Below are 20,991 nucleotides of genomic sequence, written 5' to 3' on the forward strand. Positions count from 1 at the left end.
GGTTTATAGCTTCAAAAGAAATCCAACAAGGATTAAGGCTGGGATTTAATATGATTGTGCGTTGTCAACAATGTTCGCGGAGACCGCAATCACGGTAAACGCTGCATATGTCAGCTCAATCGAACAATTTGCATTGTCGACAGCGCAATCAGACTGAAACTCTGCCTGAGCTGGCGTGTAACACCAGTAGGGTGAGAGTATAGCCATCTGGATCAATACTCTGTAGACATACTAGACAAAAGCAACCCATAGACAGCAAAAGATTGTTTAACTTTTTAATAAACCAGCTTGAAAACCTGCTCTGACAGCACAACTCAACACCAGAGTTCAGCCAAGAGACAACTGGGTCTCTAGTTAGCATCAGGTCTAATCTGTAATCCATTACTGCCCCAACCGCATCCTGTCTGTCTGCCACTGGTGTGGCTGTTAACCCTTCGTCTGCTGGATTTATGATCGGACTAAAGGAAGGTCAAGCATTAAAAGATTACTGAACAAATGTTCATTTGGAGAAATGTTTGAAAGCTCTTAGTAAAGTAACAGTTGATTAAATAAATGGGCAGGATGAGTTGATTTCTCTTAGTCCTTTACCGAGGTGTACTGCAGGAGCTATTGACTGAGCACCTGATGTGTAACAAGGACACATTTAGTTTTAAAAGGTGGCAGAACATGGGGCTGCATGCATTGGGGAATAGAGACTAGGACAGCAGGTTCCAAATAAAACAGCATCAAGAAGTGCTTAAGAATGAACCAGAAGGACCAAATAATGGACAAGTACAACTATGGCAACGCCGTTTGGCAAAGTCTTAGAGCACAGTTAAATAAAATAAAGTATCAATGCATTTCACATAACAGAAATCTGCAGTTAGAGTGTAAGTAAATCTAATGTTGTAGAGATATAGTATATAGCTCAGGCCTTACTTTCTCTAACAGGCATGATAAATCTACATTTTCTTCACAGTTTAAGACCACATAGATCTGTCTTTTCAAATAGAAGCTCTAGTTTGCGTCAGTCTCTGAAAACCTATTCTAGAAGTTAGTGGTTCTCAGGTCCTTGCATTCTTCCTTCAAAATTAAAAATGTTCTTTACAATTAAAAAGTGACTCACTGCTCTAGCTATGTTCTTTCCAAGACCTACACAATATACTGAATTAAAACTCACGCCACAGAAACAAACATGGAAATAAATGAGTAACCCAGCAGCAATGCTAAACATGTTTCAAACAGGTGACTAACAAAGTGTAGGTGTGAACAGACAACCATTTTCTCAAATGTTGTAAGCAAGCCTATATTCCTTAATGTAAGGAAGCATTAACAAGGCTCCTCCTGTACATCAATAAAACAATCCCAGAGCCAGCCAGACTGGGCTTTATGTTGTTATCCACAGAGCCAAGGTGGGCAAACTCATAGTACATGCACCTCCACTTTCTTCCATCCGAGAGGAGAGAAGGCACAATGTTTCAGATCAAAGGGCTTTGGCTACCACTGTGCTCTATCCAGAGAAGAGATGTTCTTCAAAAAAGTGACCCGATTGAATAAATAAAATAAATAAACCATATTAAATTAGTAAAGTGTAGAATTCCCAGCTGGAAAGAGATCCTCCTGTCTAAGCCCCTCATTCTCCTCTCTGTCGGCCCACAAAGCGGTACAGCTTGTCACAGTTGTCCAGCTTCAGAGACTCAGCCTTCGCCTTCAGTCTGTCATCACGGTACAGTTGTGCAAGATTCGCCAAATCCGACTCTGAGGAATGAGAAAAACATCAGCTCATATATGGATACAACATGAATAAACCATGTGTGGCTCTCTCAGTCAACACATGTCAGGTGGCTGTCAATGGGGACAGAGCCAAGCTGCCAGAACCTGCATGCAGTAGGACTTACTCTGTTGTTTCTCCTTCCAGCAGCTGCTCTGCAGGTGTTCGATGTAGTCACTCTCTATGGTCTTCTCCAGCTCCTCCAGGGACTCCCCACGGTACTCCTTCTGGAAGCCCTTGTCCACGTAGTAGGGAACACCCATGTTCTGGGTCTCCCGGGACACAACCAGGCCCATGGCCCTGAAATAAACATCAAATCAAATGTTATTTGTCACATACATAGCAGAAATAAATGAGTAAGCAGATATTAATGTGAGTGTAGCGAAATGCTTGTGCTTCTAGCTCCAACAGTGCAGTAATATCTAACAATTCCCCAACAACTTCCTAATACACACAAATCTAAAGGGGTGAATAAGAATATGTACATGTAAGTATATGGATGAGCGATGGCAGAGTGGCATAGGCAAGGTGCAATAGATGGTATAAAATACAGTACACACAGACGTGATATGAGTAATGTAAGATATGTAAACATTATTAAAGTGGCATTATTAGAGTACATTGTATAAAGTGACTAGTGATCCATTTATTAAAGTGGACAGTGATTGGGTCTCAATGTAGCCAGCAGCCTCTCTGAGTTAATGATTGCTGTTTAGCAGTCTGAAGGCCTTGAGATATAAGCTGTTCTTCAGTCTCTCGGTCCCAGCTTTGATGCACCTGTACTGACCTCGCCTTCTGGATGGTAGCGGTGTGAACAGGCAGTGGCTCAGGTGGTTGTCGTCTTTGATTATCTTTTTGGCATTCCTGTGACGTCGTGTGCTGTAGGTGTCATGGAGGGCAGGTAGCTTGCCCCCGGTGATGCATTGTGCAGACCGCACCACTATCTGGACAGCGTTGTGGTTGAAGGGGGTGCAGTTGCCGTACCGGGGCTGTAATACAGCCTGACAGGATGCTCTCGATTGTGCATCTGTAAAAGTTTGTCAGGGTTTTGGGTGACAAGCCAAATTTGAGCCTTCTTGACCACACTATCTGTGTGGGTGGACCATTTACACCAGTACAGGAGGGGGCTGAGCACGCACCCTTGTGGGGCCCCAGTGTTGAGGGTCAGCGAAGTGGAGATGTTTCCTACCTTCACCAACTGGGGGTGGCCCGTCAGAAAGTCCAGGACCCAATTGCACAGGGCGGGGTAGAGACCCAGGGCCTCTAGCTTGATGATGAGCTTGGAGGGTAGGTACTATGGTGTTGAATGCTCAGCTGTAGTCAATGAAAAGCATTCTTACATAGGTATTGCTTTTGTCCAAATGGGGTAGGGCAGTGTGGAGTGCAATAGAGATTGCATCATCTGTGGATCCGTTGGGGCTGTTTGCCTTGAAGCGAACATAGAAGTCTGGTAGACTCGTGTCACTGGGCAGATTTCGGCTGTGCTTCCCTTCATAGTCTAATGGTTTGCAAGCCCTGCGACATACGACGAGCATCATAGCCGGCGTAGTACAATTAAATCTTAGTCCTGTATTGACGCTTTGGTTCATCGGAGGGCATAGTGGGATTTCATATAAGCTTCTGGGTTAGAGTTCCACTCCTTGAAAGCGGCAGCTCTAGCCTTTAGCTCCGTGCAGATGTTGCCTGTAATCCATTGCTTCTGGTTGGGGTATGTACGTACGGTCACTGTGGGGGACGACGTCATCGATGCACTTATTGATGAAGCCAATGACTGATGTGGTGTACTCCTCACTGCCATCGGAGGAATCCCGGAACATGTTCCAGTCTGTGATAGAAAAACAGTCCTGTAGCTCAGCATCTGCTTCATCTGACCACTTTTTTGTTGATCTAGTCACTGGTACTTCCTGCTTTAAGTTTTGCTCATAAGCAGGAATCAGGAGGATAGAATTATGGTCAGATTTGCCAAATGGAGGGCGAGGGAGAGCTTTGTATGAATCTCTGTGTGTGGTGTAAAGGTGGTCTAGAGTTTTTTTTCCCCCTCTGGTTGCACATTTAACATGCTGATAGAAATTTGGTAAAACGGATTTAAGTTTCCCTGCATTAAAGTCCCCGGCTACTAGGAGCACTACTCTATGTAGATAGAGTATCTCATGATAAGCTGTAGACCACAGTACCTCAGGCGAGCAATAGCTTGAGACTTCCAGTGTGATGGCGATTACGTCGTCTGTGGACCTGTTGGGGTGGTATGCAAACTGAAGTGGGTCTAGGGTGGCCGGTAAGGTGGAGGTGATATGATCCTCGACTAGTCTCTCAAAGCACTTCATGATGACAGAAGTGAGTGCTACGGGGTGATAGTCATTTAGTTCAGTCATCTTTTCCTTCTTGGGTACAGGAACAATGGTAGCCATCTTGAAGCATGTGGGGACAACAGACTGGGATAGGGAGCGATTAAATATGTCCGTAAACACACTAGCCTGTACATGCTCTGAGGACGCGGCTAGGGATGCCGTCTGGGCCTGCAGCTTTGTGAGGGTTAACACGTTGAGATATTTTACTAACGTCAGCCACAGAGAAGGAGAGGGGAGCATGCCTTGTTAGCGGGCAGCGACGGTGGTACTATATTATCCTCCAAGCGTGCTAAGAAGGTGTTTAGTTTGTCTGGAAGCATGACGTCAGTGTCCGTGACGTGGCTGGTTCTTTTTGTAGTCCGTGATTTCCTGTAGGCCCTGCCACATACGTCTCGTGTCTGAGCCGTTGAATTGCCACTCCACCTTGACATAGTCAGTCTCACTAAATGTTTACAAAGGTTACCCATTACACATCACACCTCACCCTCGTCAGGGTCCTCATGCACTCTGCACCCAGCATTTGACAGTTACCATGCTACCAGTCTGTGAAATAGGTTCATATGGAGTCTATTTGAGAGACAAACTTATCATCAAGAAGCTTGGTTGATGTTGCAGTGGACTCACGGTTTGTAAAAGAGACCGTAAGGAGGGTTGGTGGCCATCAGTTGGGTCACAACAGATATGAGGATCAGCACCAGAACAGGAAGAAGCTGCAGGAAGGCTGTGAAGGTGTTCTGCTGAGGAAAGGCAGAACCAGAAGCAGTTCATAAACAAATCACATAACTGGAAAAACATTTAATCAATGTACAGAAACGTTTCAAGGACTCGTTTGCTTACTGCAACAATCTGGTCTAGGCATGGTGAAAGCTTCTACTCTTATTTTCACAGCTGGTCTGTTTCACTGGTCAACCTTCAACCCCCACTGTAACTGATCCTCTTAGAGCAGCATAAGGTTCTCCATTTAACTGCCTATTGCAGCACCTCAGAGGGAGATGGTATCCAATGACAAACAGGATCAAATCTAAAACCCCCCACCCAACCTCAGGGAGTGGAGTTCTTTCAAATCAAGGTCCAGCATCAATTGTAAACCCATAAACACATCAGCTATAGCTCTGTTGGTTAAACTGTAAACCCATAGGAAATCTGCTATAGTTCTGTTGGTTAAACTGTGCACCCATAGGAAATCAGCTATAGCTCTGTTGGTTAAACTGTGCACCCATAGGAAATCAGCTATAGCTCTGTTGGTTAAACTGTAAACCCATAGGAAATCTGCTGTAGTTCTGTTGGTTAAACTGTGCACCCATAGGAAATCTGCTGTAGTTATGTTGGTTAAACTGTGCACCCATAGGAAATCAGCTGTAGTTCTGTTGGTTAAACTGTAAACCCATAGGAAATCAGCTGTAGTTCTGTTGGTTAAACTGTGCACCCATAGGAAATCTGCTATAGTTCTGTTGGTTAAACTGTGCACCCATAGGAAATCTGCTGTACTTCTGTTGGTTAAACTGTACACCCATAGGAAATCTGCTGTAGTTCTGTTGGTTAAACTGTAAACCCATAGGAAATCAGCTATAGCTCTGTTGGTTAAACTGTAAACCCATAGGAAATCAGCTATAGCTCTGTTGGTTAAACTGTAAACCCATAGGAAATCAGCTATAGCTCTGTTGGTTAAACTGTAAACCCATAGGAAATCAGCTATAGCTCTGTTGGTTAAACTGTAAACCCATAGGAAATCAGCTGTAGCTCTGTTGGTTAAACTGTAAACCCATAGGAAATCAGCTATAGCTCTGTTGGTTAAACTGTAAACCCATAGGAAATCAGCTATAGCTCTGTTGGTTAAACTGTAAACCCATAGGAAATCAGCTATAGCTCTGTTGGTTAAACTGTAAACCCATAGGAAATCAGCTGTAGCTCTGTTGGTTAAACTGTGCACCCATAGGAAATCAGCTATAGCTCTGTTGGTTAAACTGTAAACCCATAGGAAATCTGCTGTAGTTCTGTTGGTTAAACTGTGCACCCATAGGAAATCTGCTGTAGTTCTGTTGGTTAAACTGTGCACCCATAGGAAATCAGCTGTAGTTCTGTTGGTTAAACTGTAAACCCATAGGAAATCAGCTGTAGTTCTGTTGGTTAAACTGTAAACCCATAGGAAATCTGCTATAGTTCTGTTGGTTAAACTGTGCACCCATAGGAAATCTGCTGTACTTCTGTTGGTTAAACTGTACACCCATAGGAAATCTGCTGTAGTTCTGTTGGTTAAACTGTAAACCCATAGGAAATCAGCTATAGCTCTGTTGGTTAAACTGTAAACCCATAGGAAATCAGCTGTAGCTCTGTTGGTTAAACTGTAAACCCATAGGAAATCAGCTATAGCTCTGTTGGTTAAACTGTAAACCCATAGGAAATCAGCTATAGCTCTGTTGGTTAAACTGTAAACCCATAGGAAATCAGCTATAGCTCTGTTGGTTAAACTGTACACCCATAGGAAATCTGCTGTAGTTCTGTTGGTTAAACTGTAAACCCATAGGAAATCAGCTGTAGCTCTGTTGGTTAAACTGTAAACCCATAGGAAATCAGCTATAGCTCTGTTGGTTAAACTGTAAACCCATAGGAAATCAGCTATAGCTCTGTTGGTTAAACTGTACACCCATAGGAAATCTGCTGTAGTTCTGTTGGTTAAACTGTAAACCCATAGGAAATCAGCTATAGCTCTGTTGGTTAAACTGTAAACCCATAGGAAATCAGCTGTAGCTCTGTTGGTTAAACTGTAAACCCATAGGAAATCAGCTATAGCTCTGTTGGTTAAACTGTAAACCCATAGGAAATCAGCTATAGCTCTGTTGGTTAAACTGTAAACCCATAGGAAATCTGCTGTAGTTCTGTTGGTTAAACTGTACACCCATAGGAAATCTGCTGTAGCTCTGTTGGTTAAACTGTGCACCCATAGGAAATCAGCTATAGCTCTGTTGGTTAAACTGTAAACCCATAGGAAATCAGCTATAGCTCTGTTGGTTAAACTGTACACCCATAGGAAATCTGCTGTAGTTCTGTTGGTTAAACTGTAAACCCATAGGAAATCAGCTATAGCTCTGTTGGTTCTAAACCCATAGGAAATGGTTAAACTGTTGGTTGTGAAATCAGCTATAGCTCTGTTGGTTAAATCTGCTGTAGTTCTGTTGGTTAAACTGTAAACCCATAGGAAATCAGCTGTAGTTCTGTTGGTTAAACTGTAAACCCATAGGAAATCTGCTATAGTTCTGTTGGTTAAACTGTGCACCCATAGGAAATCTGCTGTACTTCTGTTGGTTAAACTGTACACCCATAGGAAATCTGCTGTAGTTCTGTTGGTTAAACTGTAAACCCATAGGAAATCAGCTATAGCTCTGTTGGTTAAACTGTAAACCCATAGGAAATCAGCTGTAGTTCTGTTGGTTAAACTGTAAACCCATAGGAAATCAGCTATAGCTCTGTTGGTTAAACTGTACACCCATAGGAAATCTGCTGTAGTTCTGTTGGTTAAACTGTAAACCCATAGGAAATCAGCTATAGCTCTGTTGGTTAAACTGTAAACCCATAGGAAATCAGCTGTAGCTCTGTTGGTTAAACTGTAAACCCATAGGAAATCAGCTGTAGCTCTGTTGGTTAAACTGTAAACCCATAGGAAATCAGCTATAGCTCTGTTGGTTAAACTGTAAACCCATAGGAAATCAGCTATAGCTCTGTTGGTTAAACTGTAAACCCATAGGAAATCAGCTATAGCTCTGTTGGTTAAACTGTAAACCCATAGGAAATCAGCTGTAGCTCTGTTGGTTAAACTGTAAACCCATAGGAAATCAGCTATAGCTCTGTTGGTTAAACTGTAAACCCATAGGAAATCAGCTGTAGTTCTGTTGGTTAAACTGTAAACCCATAGGAAATCAGCTATAGCTCTGTTGGTTAAACTGTAAACCCATAGGAAATCAGCTATAGCTCTGTTGGTTAAACTGTACACCCATAGGAAATCTGCTGTAGTTCTGTTGGTTAAACTGTAAACCCATAGGAAATCAGCTATAGCTCTGTTGGTTAAACTGTAAACCCATAGGAAATCAGCTGTAGCTCTGTTGGTTAAACTGTAAACCCATAGGAAATTAGCTGTAGCTCTGTTGGTTAATCACACAGCCACAGAACATCTATGAGTTGAACTGGTGGGATTTTCTCTGAGATCTCTCATGTGGGCAGTGACTGACCTGACTGCGGTTCTCCCCCACCTCCTCCTCGCGCCTCTCATATGCTCGTCGCCGACGAGGCTGATAGAAGTCAGAGTAGGTGGCTCCTCGGTTGGTGTACACATGGATGTTGCCTACGGGAGCAGAACAGACATGATTTACATGCTCTGAACTACTTAGCAACAACTGACAATGAGTCACTCAAATGCTAAATTCAAGTAACAGATTAACGCACACACCAACTCTCTCTTTCAGAAAACACACACACACAAACTGACCCGTGGGAAACCTTCCTCCAAAGAAGATGTTGAAGAGTTCCTCAGGGGAGATGTCGGCCTCAAAGTCACTGTTGAAGTTGCGGTAGTGTCCGTGGCGAGCGTGGGCGGTGCTCTCAGACGGAGCCTGCTCTCCATACTGGTCATACTGATGACGCTTCTCAGCGTTGCTGAGCACCGCATACGCATTGCCTATGGCTGTAAAGAAAAAAATACTTATCAGGCCTACGATTTGGTGCCGTCTGATGTACAGAGCCACAACAGCATGAGAAGGGAGGAGCAAGTCTAATTATCTGCACCGGCAGTTCCACAAAAATACAAATCAAATCTCATTTTGTTTGTTGAATGCTTGGTAAACAACAGGTGTAGACTCACAGTGAAAGACTTTCTTACGGGTTCTTTTCCAACAATGAAGAGTTAAAGATAAAAATGTAATACAAAATGTAAATAGTGACATGAGGAACACATACACAGTGTAAAAATAACATGGCGAAATACAGGGAGTACCAGTAGCGACTCGATGTGTAGAGGTACGAGGTAGTTGAGATAGCTATTTACATATAGAGGTAAAGTGACAAGGCAACATGATAGATAGACAGTAGCAACAGCCTATATGATGGTGTAAAAAGGTGTGTGTGTGTAGCGTCAGTATGCTTGCGTGCGCATATACAGTTGAAGTCGGAAGTTTACATACACTTAGATCGGAGTCATTAAAACTCGTTTTTCAACCACTTGACAAATTTCTTGTTAACAAACTATAGTTTTGGCAAGTCGGTTAGGACATCTACTTTGTACATGACAAGTCAATTTTCCAACAATTGTTAACAGACAAATTATTTCACTTATAATTCACTGTAATCACAAGTCCAGTGGGTCAGAAGTTTACATACACTAAGATGATTGTGCCTTTAAACAGCGTGGAAAATTCCATAAAATTATGTCATGGCTTTAGAAGCTTCTGATAGCCTAATTGGAGGTGTACCTGTGGATGTATTTCAAGGCCTACCTTCAAACTCAGTGCCTCTTTACTTGACATCATTGGAAAAATCAAAAGAAATCAGCCAAAACCCCAGAAAAAAAATAGTTGACCTCCACAAGTCTGGTTCATCCTTGGGAGCAATTTCCAAATGCCTGAAGGTACCACGTTCATCTGTACAAACAATAGTACGCAAGTATAAACACCATGGGACCAGGCAGCCGTCATACCGCTCAGGAAGGAGACGCGTTCTGTCTGCTAGAGATGAATGAACTTGTGTCGGAAAGTGCAAATCAATCCCAGAACAGCAGCAAAGGACCTTGTGAAGATGCTGGAGGAAACCGGTATAAAAGTATCTATATCCACAGTAAAATGAGTCCTATATCGACATAATCTGAAAGGCCGCTCAGCAAGGAAGAAGCCACTGCTCCAAAACCGCCATAACAAAGCCAGACTACGGTTTGCAACTGCACATGGGGACAAAGATTGTACTTTTTGGAGAAATGTCCTCTGGTCTGATGAAACAAAAATAGAGCTGTTTGGCCATCATGACCATAGAGGAAAAAGGGTGAGGCTTGCAAGCCGAAGAATACCATCCCAACAGTGAAGCATGGGGGTGGCAGCATCATGGTGTGGGGGTGCTTTGCTGCAGGAGGGACTGGTGCACTTCACAAAATAGATGGCATCATGAGGCAGGAAAATTATGTGGATATATTGAAGCAACATCTCAAGACATCATGGAGCAGTATGGAGCAGGTGGGATGGTTTCTAAACCACCTGCTACTGTGATTTTCAATGTGAAATAATCTACAGTGGATCTACTTTCAGTTAAAGCTTGGTCACAAATGGGTCTTCCAAATGAACAATGACCCCAAGCATATTTCCAAAGTTGTGTTAAAATGGCTCAAGGACAACAAAGTCAAGGTATTGGAGTGGCCATCAAAGCCCTGACCTCAATCCTATAGAAAATGTGTGGGCAGAACTGAAAAAGCATGTGCGAGCAAGGAGGCCTACAAACCTGACTCAGTTACACTAGCTCTGTCAGGCAAAATGGGCCAAAATTCACCCAACGTAATGTGGGAAGCTTGTGGAAGATTACCCGAAACGTTTGACCCAAGTTAAACAATTTAAAGGCAATGCTACCAAATACTAATTGAGTGTGTAAACTTCTGACCTACTGGGAATGTGATGAAATAAATCTCTACTATTATTCTGACATTTCACATTCACATAAAGTGGTGATCCTAACTGACCTAAGACAGGGATTTTTTACTAGAATTAAATCAGGAATTGTGAACAACTGAGTTCAACTGTATGTGTGTGTTGGGGTGTCAGTGTAAGTGTGTGTGTGTGTGTGTTGGGGTGTCAGTGTAAGTGTGCGTGTGTGTTGGGGTGTCAGTGTAAGTGTGTGTGTGTGTGTTGGGGTGTCAGTGTAAGTGTGTGTGTGTGTTGGGGTGTCAGTGTAAGTGTGTGTGTGTGTGTTGGGGTGTCAGTGTAAGTGTGTGTGTGTGTGTTGGGGTGTCAGTGTAAGTGTGTGTGTGTGTTGGGGTGTCAGTGTAAGTGTGTGTGTGTGTGTTGGGGTGTGTGTGTGTGTTGGGGTGTCAGTGTAAGTGTGTGTGGGTAGGTGCTAAAAAGGGTCAATGCATTTAGTCCGGGTAGCCATTTGATTAGCTATTCATTCAGTCTTGTTGCATCGGTACCGCTTTCCATGCGGTAGCAGATAGAACAGTCCATGGCTTGGGTGGCTGGTGTCTTTGACGATTTATTTGGGCCTTCCTCTGACCCATGGGCCCATGCCAAATCTCTACAGCCTCCTGAGGGGGAAAAGGTGCCGTCGTGCCCTCTTCACAACTGTGTAGGTGTGTGTGGACCATGTTAATTCCTTAGTGATGTGGACACATAGAAACTTGAAGCTCTCTCGATCCGCTCCACTATAGATAGCCCCATCGATGTGGATGGATGTGTGCTCGCCCCTCCGTTTCCTGTAGTCCATGATCAGCGCCTTTGTCTTGCTGATGTTGAGGGAGAGGTTGTTGTCCTGGCACCACACTGCTAGATCTCCGACCTCTTCCCTATAGGCTGCCTAATTGTTGTCAGTGATCAGTCCTACCACCGTTGTGTTGTCAGTAAACTTGGTGTTGGGAGTCGTGCATGGTTACGCAGTCATGGGTGACCAGGAAGAGGGGGATTGAGCACACCCCCCAAGGGGCCCCTTGTTGATGGTCAGAGTGGCGGATGTATTGTTGCCTACCCTCACCGCCTGGGGTAGGCCCGTCAGGAAGTCCAGGATCCAGTTGCAGAGGGAGGTGTTCCATTCCAAGGTCCTGAGCTTGGTGTTGAGCTTGGAGGGCACTATGGTGTTGAATGCTGAGCTGTAGTCAGTGAACAGCATTCTCACGTAGGCGTTCCTTTTGTCCAAGTGGGAAAGGGTAGCGTGGAGTGCAATAGAGATGGAGTCATCTGTGGATCTGTTTGGGCTTTATGCAAATTGGAGTGGGTCCAGGGTGTCTCGGATGATGGTGTTGATGTGAGCCATGTGATGCCTTTCAAAGCATTTCATTGCTATATATGTGAGTTCTACAGGGCGATGGTAACCTGCCTAAATAACTTTGGCATTCTTGGGCACAGGGACTATGGTTGTCTGCTTGAAACAAGTTGGTATTACAGACTGGGTCAAGGATTGGTTGAATAAAGGACAAGAGGTAGCCTAGCAATTAAGAGCGAAGGGCCAGTAACCGAAAGGTTGCTGGTTTGAACATCCAAGCCGTCTGGTGACAAATCTGTCAATGTGCCTTTGAGCGGAGGCACTTAACCCTAATTGCTCCTGTAAATTGCTCTGGATAAGAGTGTCTCCTAAATGACAAATGTTTTTTAAAGAATGTAAAATGTCAGTGAAGACACATGCCAGGTGGTCAGCACATGCTCCGAGTAAGTGTCCTGGTATTTTGTCTGGCCTTGCGAATGTTAACCTGTTTAAAGTTCTAACTCACATCGGCTACAAAAAGCGAGATCATACAGTCGCCGGAACAGCTGGTGCGATCAATGCATAGTTCAGTGTTGTTTGCCTTGAAGCTAGCATAAAACGGTAATTAGCTCGTCTGGAAGGCTTGCGTTGCTGGGCAAGCTCGGGGCTGGGTTTCCCTTCGTAATCTGTGATACCGCTATCATCCAAATCAATGTTAGTGATCGCTGTTCTGATGTCCAGAAGCTGCTTTTGGTCATAGGAAATGGCGAGACATTATGTACAAAAAAAACAACACAAAATAGCAGAATTGGTCAGGAGCCCGTAAGATTGCAGCTATCCACTGCAGCGCCATTTTCTTACAGTGGCCCTATTTATTTATAATTTTAGGAGCACATGAGAAATGCTCACATGATCATCTAATGTGACCAGAGGAGGAGGAAGATCTGATACCGATAAGTCCTGGATCAGGAGAGGGAAACACAGCAGTAAGAGGCATCCCTTTACCTTTAAATGCATCTGTTGCTCCCGGGGCACAATTCTTATCAGGGTGGAACTTCAGTGCCAGCTTCCTGTATGCCTTCTTCAGATCTTCATCACTAGCGTCTTTAGGAACGCCCAGGATCTCATAGAAGTCCTTGCATTTCTTTATCCTGCATGGATCAAACAAAACAAAGAATCTTTTGAAATCTGACATCACAACATTAATGTGTACAATGTGCAGGTGCACTTTTACTGGGTGGATATCTTGACAAAATGTAGCTGTGGTCTCGGAGTGCTCAAACTGAATGATGGCCTATCACTAAATAAAATATAGAAAAACTCAGGTAAAGACAGTGTGAGTGTGATTTAATACTAAGGGGCAGGTACCTGAAAACACCCTGACGCTGATCCTCTGTATAGGTCTGCTTCTCCTCACTGGCTCCTCTGCGTGCCTCCTCTCCATCCCCGTCCTCTTCATTTGATCGGAAGCCACGTGGTGGGGGTATGTGGGGCTCCTCTGGAGCAGCCGAGCTCCCATTCCTCACTATGGCATCAATCAGCACTGACGGAAGACCGAGAGATCAGGCAAGTGGGTAAATATCAATAGATGAGAAATCAAGGCTGAGGCTGGCTAAGACTAACTTTTGGTGTGGCGCGGAATCTTCCTTGATTTAAAGAGTAAAAAACACAAAACAATTTGCGATTGTTTATACCGATCTAAAGATGACACATAAATCCACAATACTTTAGGCTAGAAACAAGCAGTAAAATGCCAGTGTAAGACGTGACTAACATGCTGACCAGATCGCATCACGCGAATGTTGATTTTTATCCTACTACACCAGACATGATCAGGACACGCAGGTTGAAATATCAAAACGAACTCTGAACAAACTATATTAATTTGGGGACAGGTAGAAAAGCATTACACATTTATGCCAATTTAGCTAGCTAGCTAGCTTGCTGTTGCTAGTTAATTGGTCCTGGGATATAAACATTGGGTTGTTATTTTACCTGAAATGCACAAGGTCCTATACTCTGACAATTAATCCACAGATTACTATACATTTTCTCTCCTACTTCCGGCTTCTTCTTTGGACTTTATATGGTGGTTGGCAACAAAACTTAAGGTGCATTACCATTACCGACTGGAGTGTAGACCTCAGTTCATCTTTCAATCACCCACGTGGGTATATGCTCCAAAAAACAATGAGATGACACGTGGGTATATGCTCCAAAAAAACAATGAGGTGGGAGAGGCAGGACTTGCATATTTGTATCTGCTTTCAAACCACCTAAGAAGGTGACTTGAAATATCTGCTTCTATGTGCTTTTTGGCTGTTGAGACTTCAGGAAAACAAATTCTAAATCAGATATGCAAAAAAAAATGGATTTCAATAAATTCAAAACTGTCAATGTGAACTAGGCTTAATTAAGAGAGTTCACAAATGGTGTTTACGAGGACAAGGGAATCTTACTTTGTAAAGCGTGCCATAACTATCAACCACATAAAAAGCAAAACGACGGTGGAGCACCTGAGATCCAATCAACACCAGACTCGAAAGGCGAGCTAACAAGTATTTTGATGTAAATAACCTAACTTACTTATTTTGATAGTAGGGTAACAGAGTAGCCAACTCATGTTGCATAAGCTATCTTCACCGGTTGCAAACTGAGGTAAACTTTGCAGGCTAGCGAGCTACGTTAGATAGCTAGCTTACACTAAGCTAGGAAGCTATTTCGGAGGTAAAAGTTGTCTAGCTGTGATATGTGTGAACTTTGGTGTGTGTGTGTGTGTGTGTGTGTGTGGGGGGGGGGGTTATCGGGTTCTGCCCTCGTGTGTGAGAGGGAGAGCTACTCACGTCTTTGTAAAAGATGTCTAGCTGTGGTGTGTGAGTGTGTTGGGTTCTGCCCGCGTGTGTGAGGGAGAGTGTGCGCGATGTACAGATTTGTGGCACATTGATCAAAGGCAACAGTGGTGAATATTGCTAGCTTTTCTAGCCAGTATTTAAATCACTGACCTAAATAGGTTCAGGGTTAGCATGGAGGAAATAATGACATAAGAACAACATGGGGAAAAAAAGCTAATAAATGATGGTGTCCTTTTGTGTGGTGTGTGGGGCTGTTGGGATCTAGCCATGTGTGTGTGTTGAATGTATATTGCTTTTGGAAAGAGCTCAATTTTGCAATGAGCTCAATTTCGTGTCTCATAGCAAAGGTTCTGAAAACTTATGTAAATAGGGTATCTGATTTTTATTTGTCATACATTTGAAAAAATGTCTAAACCTGTTTTCGCTTTGTCATGTGTAGATTGAGAAAAAAAAACAACATTTAATCAATTTTAGAATAAGGCTGTAACATAACAAAATCCAGTATTACCTACCTGAGCTTTACCTGCACTACATCAAAGATTGCGTGAAGGGCAAGGATCGCTACGTGATCTTGGAAGAGACCACCGACACCTGTGGGAGGTGTGCCCTAAACATTCTACTTTAGCCATTGGGCGAGAGACCCATAATGGCAGACTTTACCTTTTTGGACATGCCTTAAAATGAACGTGCCAAATGCAGGTAGATTTTAGCATCTACGTCTATTTCACCAGCCACGTTGGCGGGTGGTCAGGGATTCAGTGGTTGCATTTGTGAATAAAAATAGTCAAATACCAAGTGCCTTTAGAAGTGATTTACACATCGACTTCTTCCACATTTAGTTGTGTTTAGGCCAGTGACAATCTCAATTGAATCAATTTTAAATTCAGGATGTAAGACAAAACCCCATAAGAGGATTATGTTTTTGTAAATGTTTACAAATTAGTAAAAAATGTTATTGCATACACTCAGTGTGCAATAAGTGTTTAACATGATTTTTGAATGACTAACTCATCTATCTCTGTACCCCATACAGCTAATTGTAAGGTCCCTCAGTCAAGCAGTGAATTTCAAACACAGATTCAACCAAAGAGCAGAGAGATTTTCCAATGACTTGCAAAGATGGGCACCTATTGGTAGATGGGTAAAAAAAAAAAGACAATGTTCCTTTGAGCATGGTGAAATTATTAATTACACTTGATTGTATATCAATACACCCAGTCACTAAAGATAGTCGTCCTTCCTAACTCAGTTGCCGGAGAGGAAGGAAACCACTCAGGGATTTCACCATGAGGCCAAAGGTGATTTTAAATCAATTAGAGAGTTTAATGGCTGTGACAGGAGAAAATTGAGGATAAATCAACAACATTGTAGTTATTCCACAACACTAACCTACAGAGTTAAAAGGAAGCCTGTACAAAATAAAAAAAATATTCCCAAACATGTATCCAGTTTGCAATAAGGTACTAAAGTAAAACTGCAAAAAATGTGGCAAAGAAATAAAGTTACGTCCTGAATACAAAGCATTATGTTTGGGGCAAATCCAACACGTCAACGAGTACCACTCTTCATATTTTCAAGCATTGTGGTGGCTGCATCATGTTATGGGTATGCTTGTCATGAGCAAGGACTTTCAGATAAACGAAATAGAGCTAAGCACAGGAAAAAATAATCCTAGAGGAAAACCTGGTTCAGTCTGTTTTCCAATTGACACTGGAAGACAAATTCACCTTTCAGCAGGTTAATAACCTAAAACACAAGGCCAAATATACACTGTAGTTGCTTACCAAGACACAACATTGAATGTTCCTGGGTGGCCTAGTTACAATTGACTTAAATCAGCTTGAAAAATCATTGGCAAGACTTAAATGGCTGTCTAGCAAAGATCAACCACCAATTTCACAAGAGCTTGAAGATTAAAACAAAAATAACGTGCAAATATTGTACAATCCAGGTGTGCAAAGCTCTTATAGGGACATAACCAGAAATATTCACATCTGTACTTGCTGCCAAAGCTGATTCTAACATGCATTGACTCAGGTGTGAATACTTAAATGAATACATAAAATGATAACTTAAAATATTGTAAATGAGATATTTCTGTATTTCATTTTCAAAAAAAAATCTAAAAACTTGTTTTTACTGTCATTATGGAGTATTGTGTAGATGGGTGAGATTTTTTTTTAAATTTACTTTATTTTATTCAGGCTGTAACGAAAACATTTGGAATAAGTCAAGAGGTATGAATACTCACTGTAGGATCACATTTTTAGCTAAATAAATGCTGCAGTAGCTGTTTATAAAGCATTTCAGCCATTTTGTTTCATAGCTGGTAAATTAATCGCATAAAGTCAAAGAACTTCAAATCCTATTACCTATCCCACCTCTCGCAGCAACACTGCTGAGTGAAAGATTCAGTTTTAGAAGAGCTAGCACAGTCATAAAAGTTGGTCTAACTGACTTGAAAGTCTACTGAAGTGAGACTTTGTCCTTTTGTTTCTTGGATATTTACATTGTTTTGTTCATGAGTTAGGTTGTTTACATGTTTGAGTTTCAACTGTTAATGAGAAGACTGCCTATACTAGTCAGGCTCGCTCAATCTCAAAGCAGAGATACTTTTAACGCGTAAATTCAGATAGCCACACTTGCTTCGCCCTCACGTTGGTGCTAGCAAGCTGGCTAGGTATCAATAGTCAAATCCAGTAGGGGCTGGAAACTAAACCGGACAGAGCTTTAACTGGTCAATAATGACACGATGTTGCAAATGATTTGCTTAAAGTTCATCTCCCCCAATTTTGGTCCCGCCCTGTTCACGTCCCTTGCCCATGCTCGCGTCACCCAAAGGTCCCACTCCCACTTCGCTTTCCTTCATTGAAAATGAATGGGCTTTCCGTTGTCGTCACCCCCAATATGCTATGTGGTCACAAAAAAATGTAATAAAATGAAGCAATATATCACCTTCCTTCTTAGTAACATATTATTTTAGAACCATTATAAAAGCATGCTCATCCTTTTTTTTTTTTTTTGGCCCCTAAAAATATTTTGTCTGGTAAAAAAATAAATAATCTGAGTGTCAGGTAGATTTTTGAAATCTACCTGCCACAGTGAGTGGTGGCTCAAAAGTGTAGTTTATGGCCTTGTTTTTGTACAAAGTTAACGTTACAACAGTGTCCAAGCAGCTCAGAGCATTCATGCTGGCAAAGGACTTCACTCCTGTGATGCCAATCTACGCAGTACAGACCAGATGGTGCTCGTGGGTCAGTGCTGTGGCGTGGCTGGCAGAGTACATGGATGTCCTCTCGGAGTTACTGGACACCTTTGAAACACCTGCCAAGTGTGTCTAGGATCTGAAAGAGCTGCTGGTGAACCAATAATACTCGCTGAAGGACCAGGCTGTGTTCATCATTGGACACAGTCTGGAGCTAGTGGTCCTTAACAAATTAGAGAAACAGCGCCATCAGCCCACAACATCAGCAACAAGCTACAGGACCTCTGAGTATGGCAGCGGCAGATGAGTGGCACCACCACACCACCACAGCAAGAGAGAGATGGGTGTGCAGAGTTCTTCAAAGTTGCCATGAGAGAATGTGCTAACTCTATATTCATACATTCCACACAGCAGAAGTGGAAGGGTACAGGAAAGAGAGGAAGGATATTGTGCACATCATCGCTGCGTTGAGTGAGGTGTCTGAAGAGGAGTGGCACAGGTGCATGTCAATAGACAAAACTGAAGCCAGAGAGGTGAGAGCAGTGGATCTCACGCTCTTCTTATTCAGGCTGTAACACAACATTTGGAAAAATTCAAGGGCTGTGAATACTTTCTGAAGTCACAGTCTTTAGGAAACGATGTTGGCCCTGTTACATTTCTGTCTACACCTCTCTAGGTTGTGTTTATCAGACGGCCTGATTGATTCTTCAAACAAGTGATTCAAGTTCAGATGTAAGTGTTCAGAGTATTACAGTGTAATACTTATTTTGTCAATGAAATTCTTGAATCTTAGTTCCTACATACAAAAACATATGTTACTGAATTCAAGTTTACGGTCTGAGTTGTATAAGCCACATTCATTCATTGTTTTTAATTTGAAATACGTACATCCTCCAGGCAGAAAAGAGCTGACTTCCCACAGAACATTTCTCTCTCACTCACTCTAGCAGAAACAGCATTAAATTCATGACACTGTGTACATATTATGTGTAATCTTAACTGTTTACACTGATTGTACTGACATAAAAAGTTAGTGGGTGTAATGTTTTACATGTAACAGATTATCTTTTTGTATAATTTTAAGTGTCCCATTCAACTGCATGATGTATAAACATACACCAGAGTAAAAAAAAAAGCTTTATCCAGAATTCTGTTGATTTTCTGCAGAAATCTCTGTAGAAAGTAAAAACGAATTCCAGCAGATTCCATTTGGGCCTAACTACAAAATTCTAAAGTTGTGGTGTAAAATAAATTGGATTTTGCTTTGGAAGTAATCTCATGTAATGTGTGAATCTGTTGACCAAAACTTTACGTAAACAAGAATATGTATAATTAAATTGAGGCTTCATATAAATTTGCATGACATTTTTCAAATGTGAAAATGGGGGCTCTGGGGGAAAAGGTTGGGAACAGCTGTATTAAAGTAGTACCTGAAACATGTATTCCCTAACCTAGTCACTTGTTATATTCAGATGAGTTACTTATTAAGACAGTTAACCCAAAATTATACTAACTAACCAGTTTGGCTGGTTGCAGCTGCACCACCAGGTTGAGCAATAACACGGATAAGGTAATGAAAGAAACATTACTAACCTAACGTCATACATTAGAGTGTGGTTTTCAGGCTAGTAAATCCACTTTTCGTTTCCAGGCACACAAGTTATCGAAAGATATTACCTGCGTTATAAACCGACCATATTGTAAATATCATTCAGATGACATTTAGCTATAACATGTTCACTGATTCGATGGGAGCATACGTTATCAAATGCACAAGATACAGACGTTGCACTTTCTATTTTAACATTCAAGTTGGCAAGCAAGGCTAACATTGACAAGACAGCCATTATGGCACATTTACCTCTGGCCCGGGTGCTGGGGAATATTTTCTGGGCTTCATACAACAGTTGAAGGGCTTTTTCTCTCCGCCCTGACCGCAAGCACAGCTTTGCTTTCTCTATCAATCGATCAGATTCCTGTTTATCCATTATGACAGCTATTCGATGGCTAGCTAGGTAGCTTATTCCCACCGAGGCCTGCAACCTAAAAAAAAACACACTCGCTACACAAATGCGGTTGACTGCCTAAAATCTTAAGAATTTAGCTAATAGCTGTTTTATGTTGAGGTGTACCTGGGCGTTGTCTGTCAACTGAAATTAACGGTAGCTAGCCGGCTTTGTTTACAGATAACAAGCTAGCTAGCAATAGATTAGCTATGAGATTTCACCCTAACTATCAGGTATCATAGCGGTGACGCCTCCCACTTTAGAAACCAGACATGAACACAGGTGTAAGCGTCTAGTCAAGTCCAAATACCAACAGAAAAACTTGAACTAGTTCAAATCCATGCAATACGGGAAGAAATGTAATACCGACATTAACTAGTCCCGTATTAACACAGAGCTTCTTTGATATTAACCTCCATGGCCAACAGGAAGCGGAAACTAGCAGAATTAAAAGCCAAATTGACCAATGGAACACCTCCACCCTTAACCTATGGACTCATCTGTAGTCCAGCAGTGTTACTTGTAGATTATTTTGGACATTGTTGCAGCTTCTGATTGCTGCATTGTTGTAGCATTATAACAAACATTTCAGAGAGAGTTATACAATGTTGTATTATGAACAGTATATTCTGTATTTTGTGTTATTGGCAGCTGTAATTCACAAATAAAAAAATGATTTACAAAAGTAGAAAAATATATATACACTACTGTTCAACATTTTGGGATCACTTATAAATTCCCTTTTTTTTAAAGAAATGCAACAACAACAAAAAAGTCCAAATTGATCAGAAATACAGTGTAGACATTGTTAATGTTGTAAATTATTATTGTGGATGGAAACATGGAATAGCCTTCATTTCTCAGAACAAGAATAGACTGACGAGTTTCAGAAGAAAGTTCTGTTTCTAGCCAT

General features: G+C 42.0%; 1 protein-coding gene across 3 annotated transcripts; it reads right to left on the reverse strand.

Annotated features, from left to right (window-relative positions):
- Positions 1-261: 261 nt before the first annotated feature.
- On the reverse strand, positions 262-20,513 carry LOC115117322 (dnaJ homolog subfamily C member 18). 3 transcript variants are annotated; one of them, XM_029645791.2, is made up of 8 exons: positions 19,934-20,513; positions 13,384-13,558; positions 13,021-13,166; positions 8,579-8,773; positions 8,322-8,434; positions 4,723-4,832; positions 1,878-2,050; positions 262-1,737 (listed from the first exon to the last, which is right to left on the reverse strand). In XM_029645791.2, the coding sequence occupies exons 1-8, from the start codon at positions 20,058-20,060 to the stop codon at positions 1,613-1,615; spliced, it is 1,164 nt and encodes a 387-aa protein (XP_029501651.1). In that variant the 5' UTR covers positions 20,061-20,513; the 3' UTR covers positions 262-1,612. The 3 variants fall into 3 exon arrangements, with proteins under 3 accessions (XP_029501651.1, XP_029501650.1, XP_029501652.1); XM_029645790.2 differs by having other exon boundaries at positions 4,723-4,835; XM_029645792.2 differs by lacking the exon at positions 19,934-20,513 and adding an exon at positions 14,602-15,316 and having other exon boundaries at positions 4,723-4,835.
- Positions 20,514-20,991: the final 478 nt, after the last annotated feature.

This window comes from Oncorhynchus nerka, linkage group LG19 (assembly GCF_034236695.1).
Source record: "Oncorhynchus nerka isolate Pitt River linkage group LG19, Oner_Uvic_2.0, whole genome shotgun sequence".
Taxonomy (NCBI): domain Eukaryota; kingdom Metazoa; phylum Chordata; class Actinopteri; order Salmoniformes; family Salmonidae; genus Oncorhynchus; species Oncorhynchus nerka.